Source organism: Vanessa atalanta, chromosome 17 (genome assembly GCF_905147765.1).
Source record: "Vanessa atalanta chromosome 17, ilVanAtal1.2, whole genome shotgun sequence".
NCBI classification, from domain to species: domain Eukaryota; kingdom Metazoa; phylum Arthropoda; class Insecta; order Lepidoptera; family Nymphalidae; genus Vanessa; species Vanessa atalanta.
The window spans coordinates 9,029,344-9,046,382 of NC_061887.1; the positions used below are offsets into that span (position 1 = coordinate 9,029,344).

General features: G+C 31.0%; 1 protein-coding gene across 1 annotated transcript in view; it reads right to left on the bottom strand.

Annotated features, from left to right (window-relative positions):
• LOC125070470 (putative phosphatidate phosphatase) overlaps positions 1-17,039 on the bottom strand; it is a 90,604-nt gene that overhangs the window by 45,564 nt on the left and 28,001 nt on the right. Inside the window, exon 2 of the mRNA XM_047680360.1 lies at positions 16,321-16,472. Within this exon, the coding sequence (XP_047536316.1) occupies positions 16,321-16,472 (152 nt within the window). The remainder of the gene's footprint in view (positions 1-16,320; positions 16,473-17,039) is intronic.

Genomic DNA, 17,039 nt, shown 5'->3' on the forward strand with positions numbered 1-17,039 from the left:
CTTTAGCGAGGGCAATTTGCTAGCGATGTATTTTGCGGACGTTATAGGGTATTTATATACATAATATTTTTTTTAAGCTGAAAAGGTTGCTTCAAAGCGATATTTCAAAGTGATATTCCTAGTCAGTTCTTAATGAATTCATTTTCTATGTACTTATATGTTTTTAATGTGTGTTTAAATCAAAGGTTAGTTATCTTTGTGATCGGATTCCAATATTTATTTCACCCGTACAAAGCCGTACCGTACAAAGGAGAGCAACTATATGTGTATATATGTATAATTTACAATAGGTATATAGGTAAAGGAAAGTGCTTGTAGGCAAACTTGAATGAAGAAATTGCGAAATTAGTGTGCAGCAGACGTGAGGCAGCCTCAGTGGTTTCAGTGTGACAGTTAAAGATTTCAAATTGTCATTTACCTACTTCGGCTAAGTGTTTTGGCGCGAATCGGCCGTTTAGTGGTTATTACCTTAATTAGAAGTTTTCGGTTTGATAAATGTTTTGTTTAATTAATTCAATTGATATTCACATCGAATGTCTTTGAATTCATTTGTAAATACAATATGACAGTATTTGTACTTAGTTTTATCAAAGTTTGTATAGAAATTTCTCTTCCTGAGCGAATAGTCTTAATTAACTATATTTCTCAAATTATACCTTGGGCTCTATATAAGGCTATTATGATGACTCATTACGTGTCCGTGCAGAAGCAATAATAATAATCCCACTGGAATGGAAAAAGTTCAGGCGAAAGAACTTTTTCTACAGAGCGCGATTGACCACGGTGGTCCATAGGGAATGCGCTTCTCACACACGAGTTTCCTAGGCCCGTCTACACTACCAAATGGATATTCCGGTAAGACTCACATCTTTACAAGGAACGGAAGTGTAAACACTGCCAATTATCAAACAGAGGATTGCTATTGGGAATTTCTAGACAGAAGAACATTTGGAGCCGACTGTCTCGATTTTAAAACTCCTTTGAGGACCTCGTGTCCTCCATTATAATATAGTAGCTAGAACAATAACTGTTAATAATTTACTAACTAACCATCCTGGCCTCGTACAGGCAATAATGGGGTTTATATAAAACTTTTAAATTTAAGAAAAAACATAAAAATAACGTCCAGGAAAGTTAAACATTTCGGGTCTACTATAATATGCATGTATTATACATACGTTCCTCTTGAATAACTCTCTTTATTGATTAAAGTCGCATAAAAATCCGTTGCGTTGTTTATAAGATCTATGCGATTGTTTTATACTATGTAATAAAGATATACTAAACAAACAAAAACTTCTTTATATTATTAGTGTGAATTCTAATATCTATTATAAATAACGGATGCATTTGACTAATTCACGGGACAAATATTTTCACCATTAAACTGTCTGATATGCTGATAGCCGCGAAATTTGCTGCAGACAATGATAAGACGCTTTCGTTGTACTGTTTTCCCTTACTTGCTAATCTTAAGCAGAGTTTCTTTTCAACCGACTTCAAAAATGAAGGTTCAATTTGGTTGTACTATTTTATATTCATTTAGGAAACAATTAGGATTTTTTTTTTTTTTTTATTTGGTCTCATTTAAATTTGAAGAAAAAATACGATTTTTATTTCAAATAATTTTCTCCGATGCCTATTCAATAATTTATATTAATAATAAGAACGTCGTGTTCAAATAGGCTCTGAATTACTTTTGAATCTGCATGTTACAGTATAAAACAGTAAGTGTACATAAGATACACCGGGAAATACGAACTAAAATATAAGATTTATAAGTGCAAGGCGATTAATACAACTTACTATTATAATAAATGCTAGTAGTATTACAAATATAAGCAATAAGCATGCAGTACAGGAAACACGAACAATTAACGAGACACGTGCTGATAGAGGGATTCAGTCTTAGCATCCATAAAAAATAACCGTTTAGTTTCACCCAGCCTATCGTACATTGTTAATATAATAACCTTTATGATTTATACAATAAGGTTCATATTGTGAAAATATTTTTTTAATGTAAGGCCAACCTCAAAACGTCAACATTTCAAAAGTATCGTATCGTAAACATCGATTGTAATGGTGTCATTGTCGTCGATTCTAATTTTAGCTCATGCGGGTCTTTGGCGTTTCTAATCGTAAAGCTAATTTTATAGTCTGTTATGTCAAAGCTAGCCTCGTTACGGGCACTACATCACAAAGTTTTCATATCCTCAATATTTGCACGAGTATAAATTAACTTTATACGGTTAATAAGAGTAACTACGATCAACGGCGTTTTCTATTCGGTTAAATAGCTTATAATATCAAAACCAGTTGTAATACGTTCTCGTATTTTACTTCGAGATAGTTTAATTTCATTGATTGTTTTAGTATAAAATAAGTAGGCGACCTTGCAAATGGGCCACTGTGATGATAAGTGTCACATGTTACCACGACCGCCCAAATACATTAGAGCCGTAGGGATTATTAACCACTCCCTACACCATCAAAGCGCCATCAACCTTGGGAACTACGATAGTATATAATATATTATACATACGTACCAACCCGCATTGGAGCAGCGTGGTGGAATATGCTTCATACCTTCTCCTCAATAGGAGAGGAGGCCTTAGCCCAGCAGTGGGAAATTTACAGACTGTTAACGTAATTGCTGCTTGACGTTAGAAAATCTAAAGAGTGGAGACCCAGAGAGGCTTGCTCAAAGCCACCTAGTATATAATATAACTGATGAGTGGTACTACCCAGACAGGCATAAAAGCTATTACAATTTGACCAAGATTAATCTAATTGGTAAATACGTGTAACTGCCGTCTTTAACATTGTTTAATCGTAAAGCAAAACGTGTTGACTGTCTACTGTTTCAAATCACTTCATTTCGTTCAAAATATCATTTCAATATATTATCATGTTCTTGATGTTTCCACAAGTATAAGTTTATTTTAAATATTAAATAAGATTAACTACATTAAACGGCGTTTCTAATCGCAAAACTAGCTTGATATATCAAAGCTAGCTACGATACGTATATAACTTACATAGTTTCCTATTTCCGACATTTCCATATATAATAAATTAACTTTATATTATAAATATGAGTAGCGGTTCATAACGTTTTCTAATCGTAAAGACAATTTTCGAAACAACATATATCAATACAACAAATATACAAATCCTCGACATTTACGAAAAACTTTAATTATAATTTTTATAAGAGTAAGTACTGAGTTAGTCTTGTCGGTTTCTACATTTGAAATATAGACGCGGAACTCGCTTTAAATATACCTATTTAATTATGTAAGTAATGTAATAAGTAATGCGTGATTAATATAGCCATATAACATAATATAACTAACTATGTATATTTTGATTTTGACTGCAGCTCACTTTAATAATAATACTTTTTATAATTATCCTGACGTAAAGAACGAACTTACTTAGAAATTATAAAATTTAGTCGTATATTTTTTTAATGTCTTTAATGCAATATTTATGAATAATTAATTGTATATATAATAATAATAAAATGTATATATAACTACTTATATGTAAATTAAATAAGTCACAGTGTTTATCAAGGAGACTTACCAACTATAATAAGAAACCCAGTCTGACATTTTTATTAATAATAACTTTTAACGTGGCTTTTGAAATTGAAGCATTTATCTCGAGCGCATGTTACGAACATGTGGAAATAAAGCACTTCTTATAACGACGGCCATCTAGATACGTCGAGTTAGCATCTGGCGAACTCTTTAAGTTTCGATGTGTTTATTTTATTGAATTGCACTAATTAAATGTGAACTATGTTAAGATTAATGTTATGCAATTAATATAAATTAATTATTATAGAGTGTTGTAAACGTTATATTTAACATGTTCGTGTTGTTTACAGTTTATTTTTTATATTACTAGATGAACTCGCGACTTCACCCGAGCGAATTTATAAAACTTTACATATAGCACACAAACCGTCACCTCCCATTTTATCCCCTCGAGGGGCGAATAAAAGACCTATGATCTTCTCCGGTACATAGACTATCTCAATAGCAAATTTCATCTAAATCGGTTTAAGCGTCAAGAGGTAACAGACAGAGTTACTTTCGTATTCATAATATTAGTATAGACTATATTATATATGAAAAGAGGTGATCCATACTCTGGTCGACTGGTCCTTATTTCAGAAACATTAGTCATTCCATTCGCCGCCAATGTTAACCATGACAAATAAGACGTTACATCCAATGGGCCTGTCATACCATTATCCTGTCAATTCAGCTCAGTGTACACAATTACAATATAATCAGATTCATTGTTTGATTATAATCAAGTTATAAATTATGTTAATGCACATAAAAAAACAATTCAGGGGTCTTTAATTATACATCCATCTATTTAACGCAAAAACAACTTCAAACGTGAACCGGCGAGGCGGCTCTTCGTTTGGCGCAGCGTGTGATCGCGTGCTTGCAACATGTATACGAACACGCGAAGTTAGAGGACCTGTTTCATTATATCTTCCTTTCCATTAATATATCGAATTGAGAGAATAACAAATATATATTATACGGTCAAGCAGAAAGAAAGTATGTGTTTTAGTATAATTGAGTCAGCCAGTGTAACTACGGGCACGTCGTACATAACATCTTATTCCCCAAGATTGGTAGGGGATGTAAAGGTTGGTTAATATTTCTTACAGTGCCAATGTATATTTACGGTTGTTATCACTTAGCATCAGATGTCCCATTCGCCATTTTAAATGAAATAAATAAAATCAAGAATAAATTCTGCAGACATTTGTAAATTTATTACAAATAAATTTATACTAAATATAGACTTTACTTCAATCTATATAAACACTTATATATATACTATAAATTTCATACATATTTACATAAAACGTTTAATAATAATAAACAATTAAATATTTACGGTGAAGATATAGCAATCACTTTATCTAGAACTAGTGTTATCAGATTCAAACAAGACAATAACTAGAACAATGAATATCATCAAATTGAATGACATTTGAATGAAACATGAAAATACAAGATAAAACTAACATTCTTGACACTATTCAGAAACTTCTTATAGTGTCAGAAAAAACGAATAAACAAATGAAAGGCGTGACACTGAACACTGATGTTTGAGTAAATATTTGGACGTGTCGTATGTCATCCCCGTTTTGATTCGCAAATATAAGTCGTCAATATAATTGTTAGTACCGAACGATGACAGTAGGTATTAGTGATTCCTGTATAGTGTAATAATGTAGTAGTAATATTGATGATATGATACCTTAAAAAAAAAAACCTTTAACCAGAATATAAGTAGCTAGTTTATGAGACTTCTAACTTCAACTTTTTTTCTACTAAATACTAACAAATTGACAGAAATCAATTAAATTACAAATGATTTGATAGTATTAATCCTTATCAAACTTTATAACCATAATATACATCGTAATTTTTAATACAAATCCCAATTGAGTTTATCTTTAATTTTATGTACATGTTCTTTTTTTTTAATGTCAGTTTAAACTATTTACATAATTTACACGAATTCGACATTCGTCTTTGAGGTAGGAGAGATAAAGATATAGCTTGAAAAAGTTACTGTTTTTTTGGTTTGGTTTGACATGATTCAGTTTGGAGGAACGATAAAGTAATACGTCACAAATATTGTTAAATTACATATAATAATATATAGACGTTATATTTATTGTTATTTAAAACTAGCAAACCGGTGATATGTCGCTAGTGTATATTAATTAAATGTTAAAGAAAGTAACAGAACTCGCATTGATTTTCCATGAAACCGATCTTGTTCAATCGGGTCTTGCTTTCATTTAAATAACGTCCGTTTCACTGTATTTACTTTTCAATGGATTAGCTTATAATTTTCTTAGACAATTCAGTGTATATTATCGATAAATTTGTGATAACACTTGTCGACTTTATATTTGCAAGGGCGAGCAGTTGGTTTTCTTGCTTTTATCGTATGAGGAGTAGGTGTGACTCAAATCTTAAAATATTTTAGAACGAGTTACTTGTAGACGAAGATTAAATTTAACAGATATTTAATATTGTCTGCTAGTGATAATTTACAATTAAATATCCAAATATTATGTAATATATTTATATTTTTCTTATTTACTTATATTAATTGCATGAAATTTTCCGAATATTTTATATGAGTTTCTCAGCTACTAGAGTAGGTAGGTACTAGAGTTTCTCAGCTACGAGCGACGCGATGAACGACAATAGTACTAAAACGGCCTTAAAGAACAGATACATTATTGTTTCGAGGAGCCCCCTAATGCCGAGGGTAGTGTTGTTTAATAAACTTTACATCACGTAAAAAGCTTATTTAAAAAAAAAACACAAAATCTGTATTATTTGTGTAGAGTGTAGATATATGCAGATATACATAATGTATTACACCTCAAATTCAAGGAGTAAAATAACAGTAAAATTACCTTAAAAAAGCAAACCAAAAACGGTAACATCAAAAAAAGAGAGCGCTCCGGTTCAAAAATACATAAATTCTAATAGCTGATAATACGTGAACACTTTTTCCCTTATTATCGGAGGCAATACGAACAATGGGCAAACACGTTAATGGAAAACCAATATTTGGTAAAAGATCATTATCGCTGAGTAAGCAACGTGTAAAAAGGTTAAACTATCTCGGAGAAGTAAATATTAAAAAAAAAAAAAACGGATGTATTGTTTGTTTAAATAGACGACATCTTGTGTAGTTACATAAATATGATTAATATAGTATAGATATATGTATATATATCATAATTTTTAATTTAACGTTTTAAACAAAACTGCGAGTTTTGTTGTCTAAATGCTTGTGACGCAATCTAGTATAAAATGGGAATAGTGACAGATTTACCTCTTGTACCGAAATAAATCAATGAAATATTGTACAGAAAACAACTGATTTTATAGAAAATATCTTGTACACTATATCAGTTACAACATTTCCAGAGTATCTACAAACAATTCAAGCACCGAAACGACAGTGCTATAATAAACTATCATTACCTATAAAAAAACACGTAGAAAACCCGCACGTTGATAATTAAAAGTAAAAAAAAAACATAAATATTAGAAGCGATAAATAAAATCCAACGATATAATAAAATTGACTGAACATTTGGCAACATTATCAAAACATGAGCCGGGTCAGTGTAAACAATTACTCGCAGCGTAAAAGCATATCCAGCATAATCGGTAGGCTTAAAAATAACAGAAAATTATTGGCTTAATGCCAAGACATTTCTATCGGTCAAGGTGAACATAAAGAAACGAGACCTTCTGCCGTGACTATCAAAATGAATGTATTATAAACGATAAAAATAATATGAACAGCAACAAATTGTCAAGAATTTGGACGAATTGTTCAAATATTAAAGGTTTATATTAAAGGTCAAATATTTTCATAAAATTGACTTCATTTGACGTAGCGTGTGATCGCGTATATTGTTATTGTATTTTCCGAATAAGACAATGTGCCTATTTCAGTATGTTTGCCCGCCTTCTTCGTCTGCACAAATATGGACAATAAACGCAAAAAACAAATAAGCCTTTCATTAATTTTTTTTTAAGGTTCCATAGAAATAAATATTAGTTTTGATAAATATTTCTATAGTTATATAATTCTTCTTCGAAACAAAACTATAAGTCCTGAGGAGGTATATGTGACATTGTTACCCACAAAACCTGCGACGTCCTACCTTGTACAATAAATTTAAGCAACATCGTTCCGACTTTCTTTGTCCGGGTGAATTAAAAAAAATATATAAACCTATCGGTTCAAATCTAATAAAAATATCGTTTATGAGGAGTTCAGTTACGTACGAACGTACAGAAGATTTATGTGTATAAATATTTAATTTTGACACATTTTTAAATTATACGAAATACGATTGTTATAATTTACAATTATTCACACGCGAGTTCCGTCCGTTCTCATTGCTAATTCTAATACATCTTACCGCAAGACTCACTCGAGTTTTTTCAACGCGTTCTTTCGAACATCTTAATTTCATTACACGCAAGCGATGTGGCATATACACTTATGATAAACAGATTTTATATAACTTATATATAAACAGATAACATTAAACTCGTAATTATATTGTTAAGGTGATTGAAGCGTAACCAATTAAACATGTTAACACTTCTACAAATATAAATTATTTATATTCAACGAGAATTTTCCATAACACAATCTATTGTTTATTATATAGAGCGCGACAATCTTATAACAATCACACACCTGGCCGTACACATAGATAAACCTATAAAATATATATAATTTTTTTACGGAATACGTGGACGTGCAATTAGACCACCTGGCCAAGTAATGAAAGAAATCTAAGTAGTGTAGAAATATTAAGCATTCCTTACATACTCAATGCGCCGCCGTTTTCATGGGTCCCGAGGTCCCGGGTTCGATTCCCGGCCGAGTCGACGTAGAAAAAGTTCATTGGTTTTCTATGTTGTCTTGGGTCTGGGTGTTTGTGGTACCGTCGTTACTTCTGATTTACCATAACACAAGTGCTTTAGCTAATAACATTGGGATCAGAGTAATGTATGTGATGTTGTCCAAAATTTAATATTTAAATATTTTATTTAACCTGATGAAATAAGATGATTTGTCCCTTGATGTACTGTCTCACTCACCCCTCAAACCGGAACACAACAATAATAAGTGTTACTGTTTGGCGGCACAATATTATAATCTACTATGATGGACTTGTACAAAGTCAAATCATCATCATCGTTATCAACCTGTATTAGCAACGCATGCCCAGCGTGCCAACTATGGCATTACCAATATGATAAGTCCAATATACAAAGTCGAATCATCCACAAGTAATAATGCAATTATTATTAACCAACCCGCATTAGATCATAGCATTTAGAGCTCTAAATCTTCTGATCAAAGAGGAGATGAGAGAAATTAGCAAGCGATTACAATTAAAAAACAAATCTATAAAAGTAAGTTTAGCAGTTCCGTATCTTAACTGATCTCATCCATAAATAAGGAAAATAAGTACTGATATAAAAATATAAGTTAATAAAAAACACACCTTTCCACAAAAAAACCTTTCTTTAGTGTTAGTCTATAATTATTCACTAATGTGTACGTAAACGCTACAAAACCTTAACACTTCCAATGTCAGATGTTAACGTCATGAAAATAATTGTTTCGAAATGCTTCATATTAAATAGTTAATTATACCGCAACGATTTAACTCCGTCTAGATTTTGTACAGAAAATCTTTGTCTAGTATCTACACTTTACCAGTAACCTTGTATTAGTTCCCATAGTTTAGTAAGCTAATTAAAAAAGTAAACGATTACAAACAATTCGCGATTCTGTTTCTTAAATGTGCAAACTTCGTTTGCACAATAAAGCGCAGTGTGATATTATTAGTTACGAAAAAGCAACCGCAACGTTAAACATATGAGTAAAGTTTTACAAAAGCGTTTTATTTTATGAAAGTATTTTGATTTAACTCTGCTTAAAACAACGCAATAGTTAAGAATGCTTACAAAATTTTAAAACCAATTTGCAATGATAATAAATAGCCTTTCATAAATTGAGATAAATATTGTATTGTTTAATAGGCTTTTTTAAAAAAAAAAAAAAAAATATTGTATTGTTTAATAGGCTGATAAGGGGTAAATATATCCTCTTTAATAATAATCACTTCTTGTATTTCAATACGTCTCTTTTGATTTATATGATATAAAGCTATCTGCCTGGTTTTTACGTTTGCGCATGTACATACAAAGTCACAGATACACAATAGCGTAGGACATAAAACAAAAAGTAAATAAATAACATTTGACGTCGAATTGATATCATTGTTCGAGAGCATGAATGATCTATGATATACATTATGGATTTGCCAAGAAAACGGCGTTTTGAACGTCAACGAAGCTGTTCTCGGAACTTTGGAAGTAAGGTTAAGTTAAAATAGTTGAGTAGAAAACTGTTGTATTATAAATAAAGATATATTAATCAAGAACTATTAGTAGCAGTTTACAAAATAGTTGATTGAGTGAATTACCTAGAATAAGCAAATCTAATGTTTGTTTATCTTTATTTTCTCTTTGCTTGAGGCTGAATAGCCCTCTAACACTCTGGTGTGTATACACTAGAGTGTTCCTGCGCAAAAATAACCCCCTATATGTATTTCAGCTTTAGAAACCGTTATCGTTATTCTAATTAAATTTTAAAGATGCGTCATATCAGATGATTATCAATTAATGACACTTTTTCTATTTAATTTAATATTGAAAGTCAACGACAGAGTTAATCCGTAACGTCGACCAATTCAAAGATTTTATCATTTCATCAGTTTTTAATTAAAAATTTAGTCAAAAAAAATGATCGTACCTTACAACGTAAAGGGATTACGGTCGACTAAGTATTCCGATTAAATAAGGATTAGTTCAGAGAGCGTTACGTATATTAACCGTTTGATTAAATAAAGTTAATTTAATTATTCACACACCAGTTAAGTTTATAGTAATGAGATTTTATATGATAATAATATTTAAATTTGTATCTGTTTTTTTTTGATCGATATCACCTGAACACGTGAATCTTAACCAAAGACGAGAATAAGAATAAGAATGTTTAAGCCCGGGAAATTACGGATGTGATCAATTTCTATTTATAGTTTACAATATGATCATACCCTAACTTTACCAATGCTTATAGGCAGTTTTCACTTCCTATCATAGGGACAAATTACTCATCTACTTTCCTATTATAAAAAAAAAGTCCTTTAATATATACAAATAAAAATTAAATATAATCATGACCGCGTTAAATTATGGCAAGAATGCTAGCAGCGCTTCCCCGTTGAATCGCAATTCCGATCCACTGGGCAAAAAATTAACCAGCCCTTCTGTCACCAGAGGAGACAGTAAGGCGAGGTATTATACTTTTAATAAAACTTTTTGCACGACTTCTCCAAGGTCTAAATTATTTACATTAAATTGTAAGTTAAGCACTTTATAATATAAGTGTAATAATAATTATTCTTCCTAGACAATCTAGGTCATTCGGCGGAAATACTAGACTAAGGTAAAAGTGGGAAATGATAATTCTAGAAATTGCTAAGATTTACAGGGCTCTAAGTGTTCAAATACTACTAAATCATCTGCTTAATTGCCCTGATAAATATACATGTGAAAATGAGTCACGAACAACGATAATATTATTAGATATTATCACTAGAAACGAACGATTTACGGATTTTTATTTTTACAGCTAGAATAACATAACGTTATTTACGGGTAAAATTTTATGACAATCGTAAAATCGAGATGTTACGTGTGAGATCAAACAGTTTATTATAAAATTGGCAAACTGTTATAAACACGCACATATAAGTGATAATTTGGATTAAATATTCTCGTATCAAAATATGTTTAAAAAAAGAAAAGCTTTACATTTTTCACGACTGAGTTGAAAGGTGAGAAATTTATTGCATCACGCTTGTTTTTAACGGATTGTTGGATGAACATCATAGTAATTGTACGACTAATGTTATTTAAGGTTAAAATAAAAAATAAAACTTAGGAGCTGCTAGTGAGTTAGTTATTTTTGTATGCATTGTTTATTTATTGGGTCCATTGTATGTAACGCCTAAGTAATTGTATCCAGTTTTGCGAATAAAATTAAGTAAATATACACGGAGTTTGTTAATTTCCTTGCCGGTTCTTCGAGTGTAGCTTTACATATCTACATAGTAAACAAACTCACTAGCCGCCGTCTGTACGCTTATATCTTTTAAATTATTTGAATGCGGTTACCATCAATAAACAGATTCAAGAGTAAGGTTTACATGTATACATGGACATTATAGTAGGAAAGAGTCGACAAAATTACAACTTGCCGAGTCGAAAAAAAAAACAAAAATTTTCTTGAGAGAATTGAATATAATTATGTAAAATTACAATTCAAGACTGCCAGTAAAAGTGTTATTGAATAAGTTATATTTTTATATGATTGATTGAATTATATTTTATTTTATAGCCGAGCACAAGATGAATAAAGGCAACAAATGAAGTCGGTGACTACTCACACATGCTTGAACTCGCGATCTTATATTAAAAGCCAACTATGCTCTGAGCCTAGTTGGTTTCATATATTTGTGTCTGTCATTATACAAAGTTATAAGAAGGCTTACGTTGACAAATTAGACAATTTTAGCTGTTAATTATTAAGCAAACTTCCGGTAGAATAACTCTCCATAGAACCTGTTTTAAATAATCAGAGACCATAAATCCGTACATACTAGTAGGAAATTTCTTGGAATACAAAGAGGTTCTAATTATATTTTTTATTATTCATGATGTGAAAGAATACTTACACAGATGATTTGTCTCTGTCTAACATAGAAAGGTTTATAGGACAAAAAAGGACGGATTTATGACAACTGTATGTCCCAGTCAGGATAGTATTTGTTCCGCCCACGCTTAATTGAATACCGTAAATATTATCTAAACGTTAAAAAAATACATACAATATATCAAATTAATAAAAAATATCATTATATATACTATATAATAATACATATATATTTATAAACAAAGATATATTCTCCTACAAAATATTTTCAAACGTTGGACGTTTTAAAGATCTTCTAAATGCTAGGGCAATATCGAGTATATTTCAAATCAATACAAATAATTCGACACCTGGTACTTATTATACAGCCTACTGTCAATATTATTGGTTACATATAATCGAAGGACTTTAAACCTTATTCACATTACTCTAAACATCAAAATTGTATCACACCTATAATCAACTAGCCGCAATCATCCAATCGTATTATAAAATATGATATTTATTTTTTGGATCCCGTCAATAAATTCCCGATACACTTACCAAGTGAACTTGAAATTTGGACTTTATTTATAAAAAGATAAGAATCACTTTTGTTATAGAGATAAATTTAATGTGACAAATATTGGAATAGAGAAGCATAAAGTAATCGATATGGTTCGACAGATATCGATTCCGAGACATCGATTGTGACAAGTAGACAATATAGGCTTTAACTAATAACATAATGGTAACATAAGCTGTGTTTTGTGGTATTTTATGATACCAAAAGGTTATTCAATGATATTATATCTTTTTGGTTGATTCACAGGTGGCTCAAAACAATATTAAAAAAAAAAACGAAACTTATTTCAGTACGAAGATACAAATTCAATAATGTAGCATATCAATATTTAAGTAAGTCGTAATTAATTTAAGGCAAGGTCCTTCTTTCACAAGTTTTCGCGGTCAACTGACCGGCATGTGTTGACCTATTAGTTCAATTTAAGCTCATAACGACGGTTTTTTTTAATTATTTTCGTAACCAAGTAAAATTCCTAAAACGCTTGGTTTAATAAATTTTGTGCACGATCATATCTTCTTTAATTAATTATTCTTATCCTAAAGCATAAAAAAATGAGTTCCAAAGTGGTTTAATTCGGATTTTTTTATGATTTAAATAAAAATTTGCTATTTTTTATCATCGTACAATTTTTTTTCAATCATGTATAGATTTCATAAAAATAGTTTATATAAAACCTCAAAATCCCAGTTAATAGTTTTCTGTGTCATAAAAGAATTAAATTATTTTTTAAATGCAATTAAAAATACGTCTAGACGGATGGCAATTTCTAAGACCATTTCACTTTAACGCGGACTCACCGGTATATCTTGTACAAACTGAATCAAACTTTATAATAATTTCAGTAATATTAATAATACCATCTTTCATTATTTGGACAAGATTTGCTGTTATCGTAAGTTAACTGAGCGTGTATTGTGAAAGATTATCTTAAAATAGCCGAAGCACTATTTTCGTAACAGTCGTTATTAATGGTTATTGGCTTTGTAAACTGAAAGGGCAATTTATCATAATATTAATGAGAATCTGTTATATATATCGTTATACTAATTGAAATCACAAACTTTCTATTTCTGGGTGTAAGAATCAACTTTAAATGTATTCTGTAACTTAAACATTTTTTTTCCACTCATATATTTTGCCTTGTGATAATCGCCTTTTAGTAGATATTTTTTTTAAAACCGCCAAGTTCGCCAAAAGAATTTAGAGTATACTAAGTAAGTAATCTTTTCGAAACAAATAGAAGTTTTTTACATTGACTATGAATATATAAATGCAATAATGAATAAAAAAAATTAAAAATAGATAGTCACCAACTTGAAAAAGTATTAAGTTTCAGAAATGGGTTTATTGATATTAGTCATTAACGTGATGACTAGTTAGGTATAAAAAGACTATAGTTGGGGTTCGACCTTGATTCCTACCAATTTATTTAATAAAATTCGGTTCAGTAGTTTGACTATTAAAGCGTAACAGACAGACGGAGTTACTTTCGCAGTTAAAATATTAGTATAGATTAAAGAATAAGAAGATTCAGAAAAAAGAAACGCACCTGACGCTTTAACACATAATTATCAGTTAAGAAATTTTGTGGAAATGACAACGATCTATTGGAAAAAATAATTAAACATTAATTTCCATATTTTAACGATTTGATAATGATCGTGTAAATGATTGTGGTAGCTGTGAGGCTTTAATTAAATAAATATTATCTGGACGGGAAATCTTTATGGGAACGCATGTTCAAACGTTGACCCAACACCCGTTAACGTATGTTTAAATTTAAGATAACGTGTCAAATAAAACTTATACCGCCTAAAATGTTGTAAGAACAACTAATGACTACTCAGGAGAATTCAGTAGCAATTCGAATCAAAGTGTTCCCACGTATAATATATATTATTTATCTGTACAGGACGTAAACTACAGATGCAGAGTGTCGTTTTCTAATATAACTAGCTTCTAGATAAATATATTGAACAAGTATTGCTTCTATTTACTAGCAGTACTTTGACAAAGAGAATGGCTAAATTTCTGTCCTCATGTCATATCATATCCTCACCATTTCTCATTTGCTTATATGCCATCTTTGTTTTTTAATGTAAATGTAGATGGGCAAATGGGCCACCTGAAGGTAAGTGATCGTTACTGCCCATAATTGGCTATGTAAGAAATATCCATTCGAACGCAAATATTTTACTATGGTGGTACCTACACAGGCGGGCTTGCACAAAGACTTTTCACAAGTAAACCAACCTTACTATGGACTATAATAGAAAAAAGAGAATATATTCCCGATAACATTCTACTTCCAAATCTGTATTTGAATTAATTTTAATTGGATACAAAAATCCCAGTCGCACTTCTTTGAAGTTATCTCGTACTAGATTATTCCCAGCGTAAGTTCTTTGAAGCTCCGGTCAACAAAATATTTGAAGAAAAGTTTACAGTCAGAGAGCGGAAAGCGACAATAACTATTAGTCAACTAAACATATTGACTGTAAATATTGACTAGGAATCGACTAGGAAATTCTCATAGTAATTCACACCTTGTTATCGTGGAAATTATTTTGGGAATGTGGAATTTATTAGTGGACTCATAATTGGTTAAATCTTAAGGAACGTTTAGCGTTGTTATGATATTATATATATTTGAAAAGATATTTTTGAACAGCACGTACAATTTTCATTTTTGTACAATATTTAGTACAAATACGCATCAGTTGTTCGTCTTATAGTCATTCTTGTGTTGAAGAGGTTAGGTCAAACCCTTTGCGGCGATAGAACGAAGGAATCTTATTGTCACTGAACTTTATATTTTTTAGATATTCAGAATCAGAATTTTAATTTGTGTTTATAATTCTCTTGATGAAATCTGCCATATGAGTATCTATCAACCCTATGACGGATAAAACCTTAGGCAATATACCTTACTTCTAGATAGATACCTCATTTCTAGAGTCAAACATTTATAGGCTGATACTTTAAGAGAGCCGAGATGGCCCAGTGGTTAGAACGCGTGCATCTTAACCGATGATTTCGCGTTCAAACCCAGGCAAGCACCACTGAATTTTCATGTGCTTAATTTGTGTTCATCTCGTGCTCGGCGACGAAGGAAAACATCGTGAGGAAACCTGCATGTGTCTAATTTCAACGAAATTCTGTCACATGTGTATTCCGCCAACCCACATTGGAGCAGCGTGGTGGAATATGCTCCAAACCTTCTCCTTAAAGGGAGAGGAAGCCCAGCAGTGGGAAAATTTACAAGCTGCTAATGCTATGTAATGCTACTTTCAGGTTCTAAGTAAGCAGAAAAATTCATAGCGAACCATCAAGAATTCAATTATTATAAAAAAAAAACATACCGTGAGTACTGGAAGACCGATTCCAATGATGTATAGCATTAAATTCGTGACGGTCGATTCTTTATAGGGGTGTTTGAGTGATTCATCGTCGCAGAAGAATCCACGCTTATACGGCGTTCCCCAAAGGTAGAACACTAAGATCAGGAAACCAACTGAAACAAGACAAAACATAAATTAGAACATTAGAAAGTTATAAAGAAGCTTTTGTACAAAACCAACAACGTCAGATCGGAAACAAATCTAATAAACTCATTTAACCCATTTTTAATAGTCATATCGAATTAAACCATCATTCGAATGACGATTCAGTTACGTAGTAACAACGAGCTGATCGGATGTTGGAGCCAGGTGGTAAGTGGAACGCTTACGAATAACCCTCTCGAGTTTGGGCCTATTTTGTTTGTTTTCACGAGTCCCATACAAAAACGTAATTATAGTTTATTTTATTAGTATCTTGTGCACCCTCGTCTTACTAGATATTACTACGTATGTATAATTATGTTTTTATATGAAGATTATGGGAGTGTAATGAAATTAATAATTTAATATAATTAGTCATCATAGGTCATCATCAATTAAAATTTAAAAATAAAAATAATAATATTCATGGATAATATTAAAAGGCAACCCAAAAACTATCATCTTATAGGAAAAAAACAGCGAAATTTATTTTGTACCAAACCTTATATAAGAATTGTGTTAATAAATAACGCAACAGA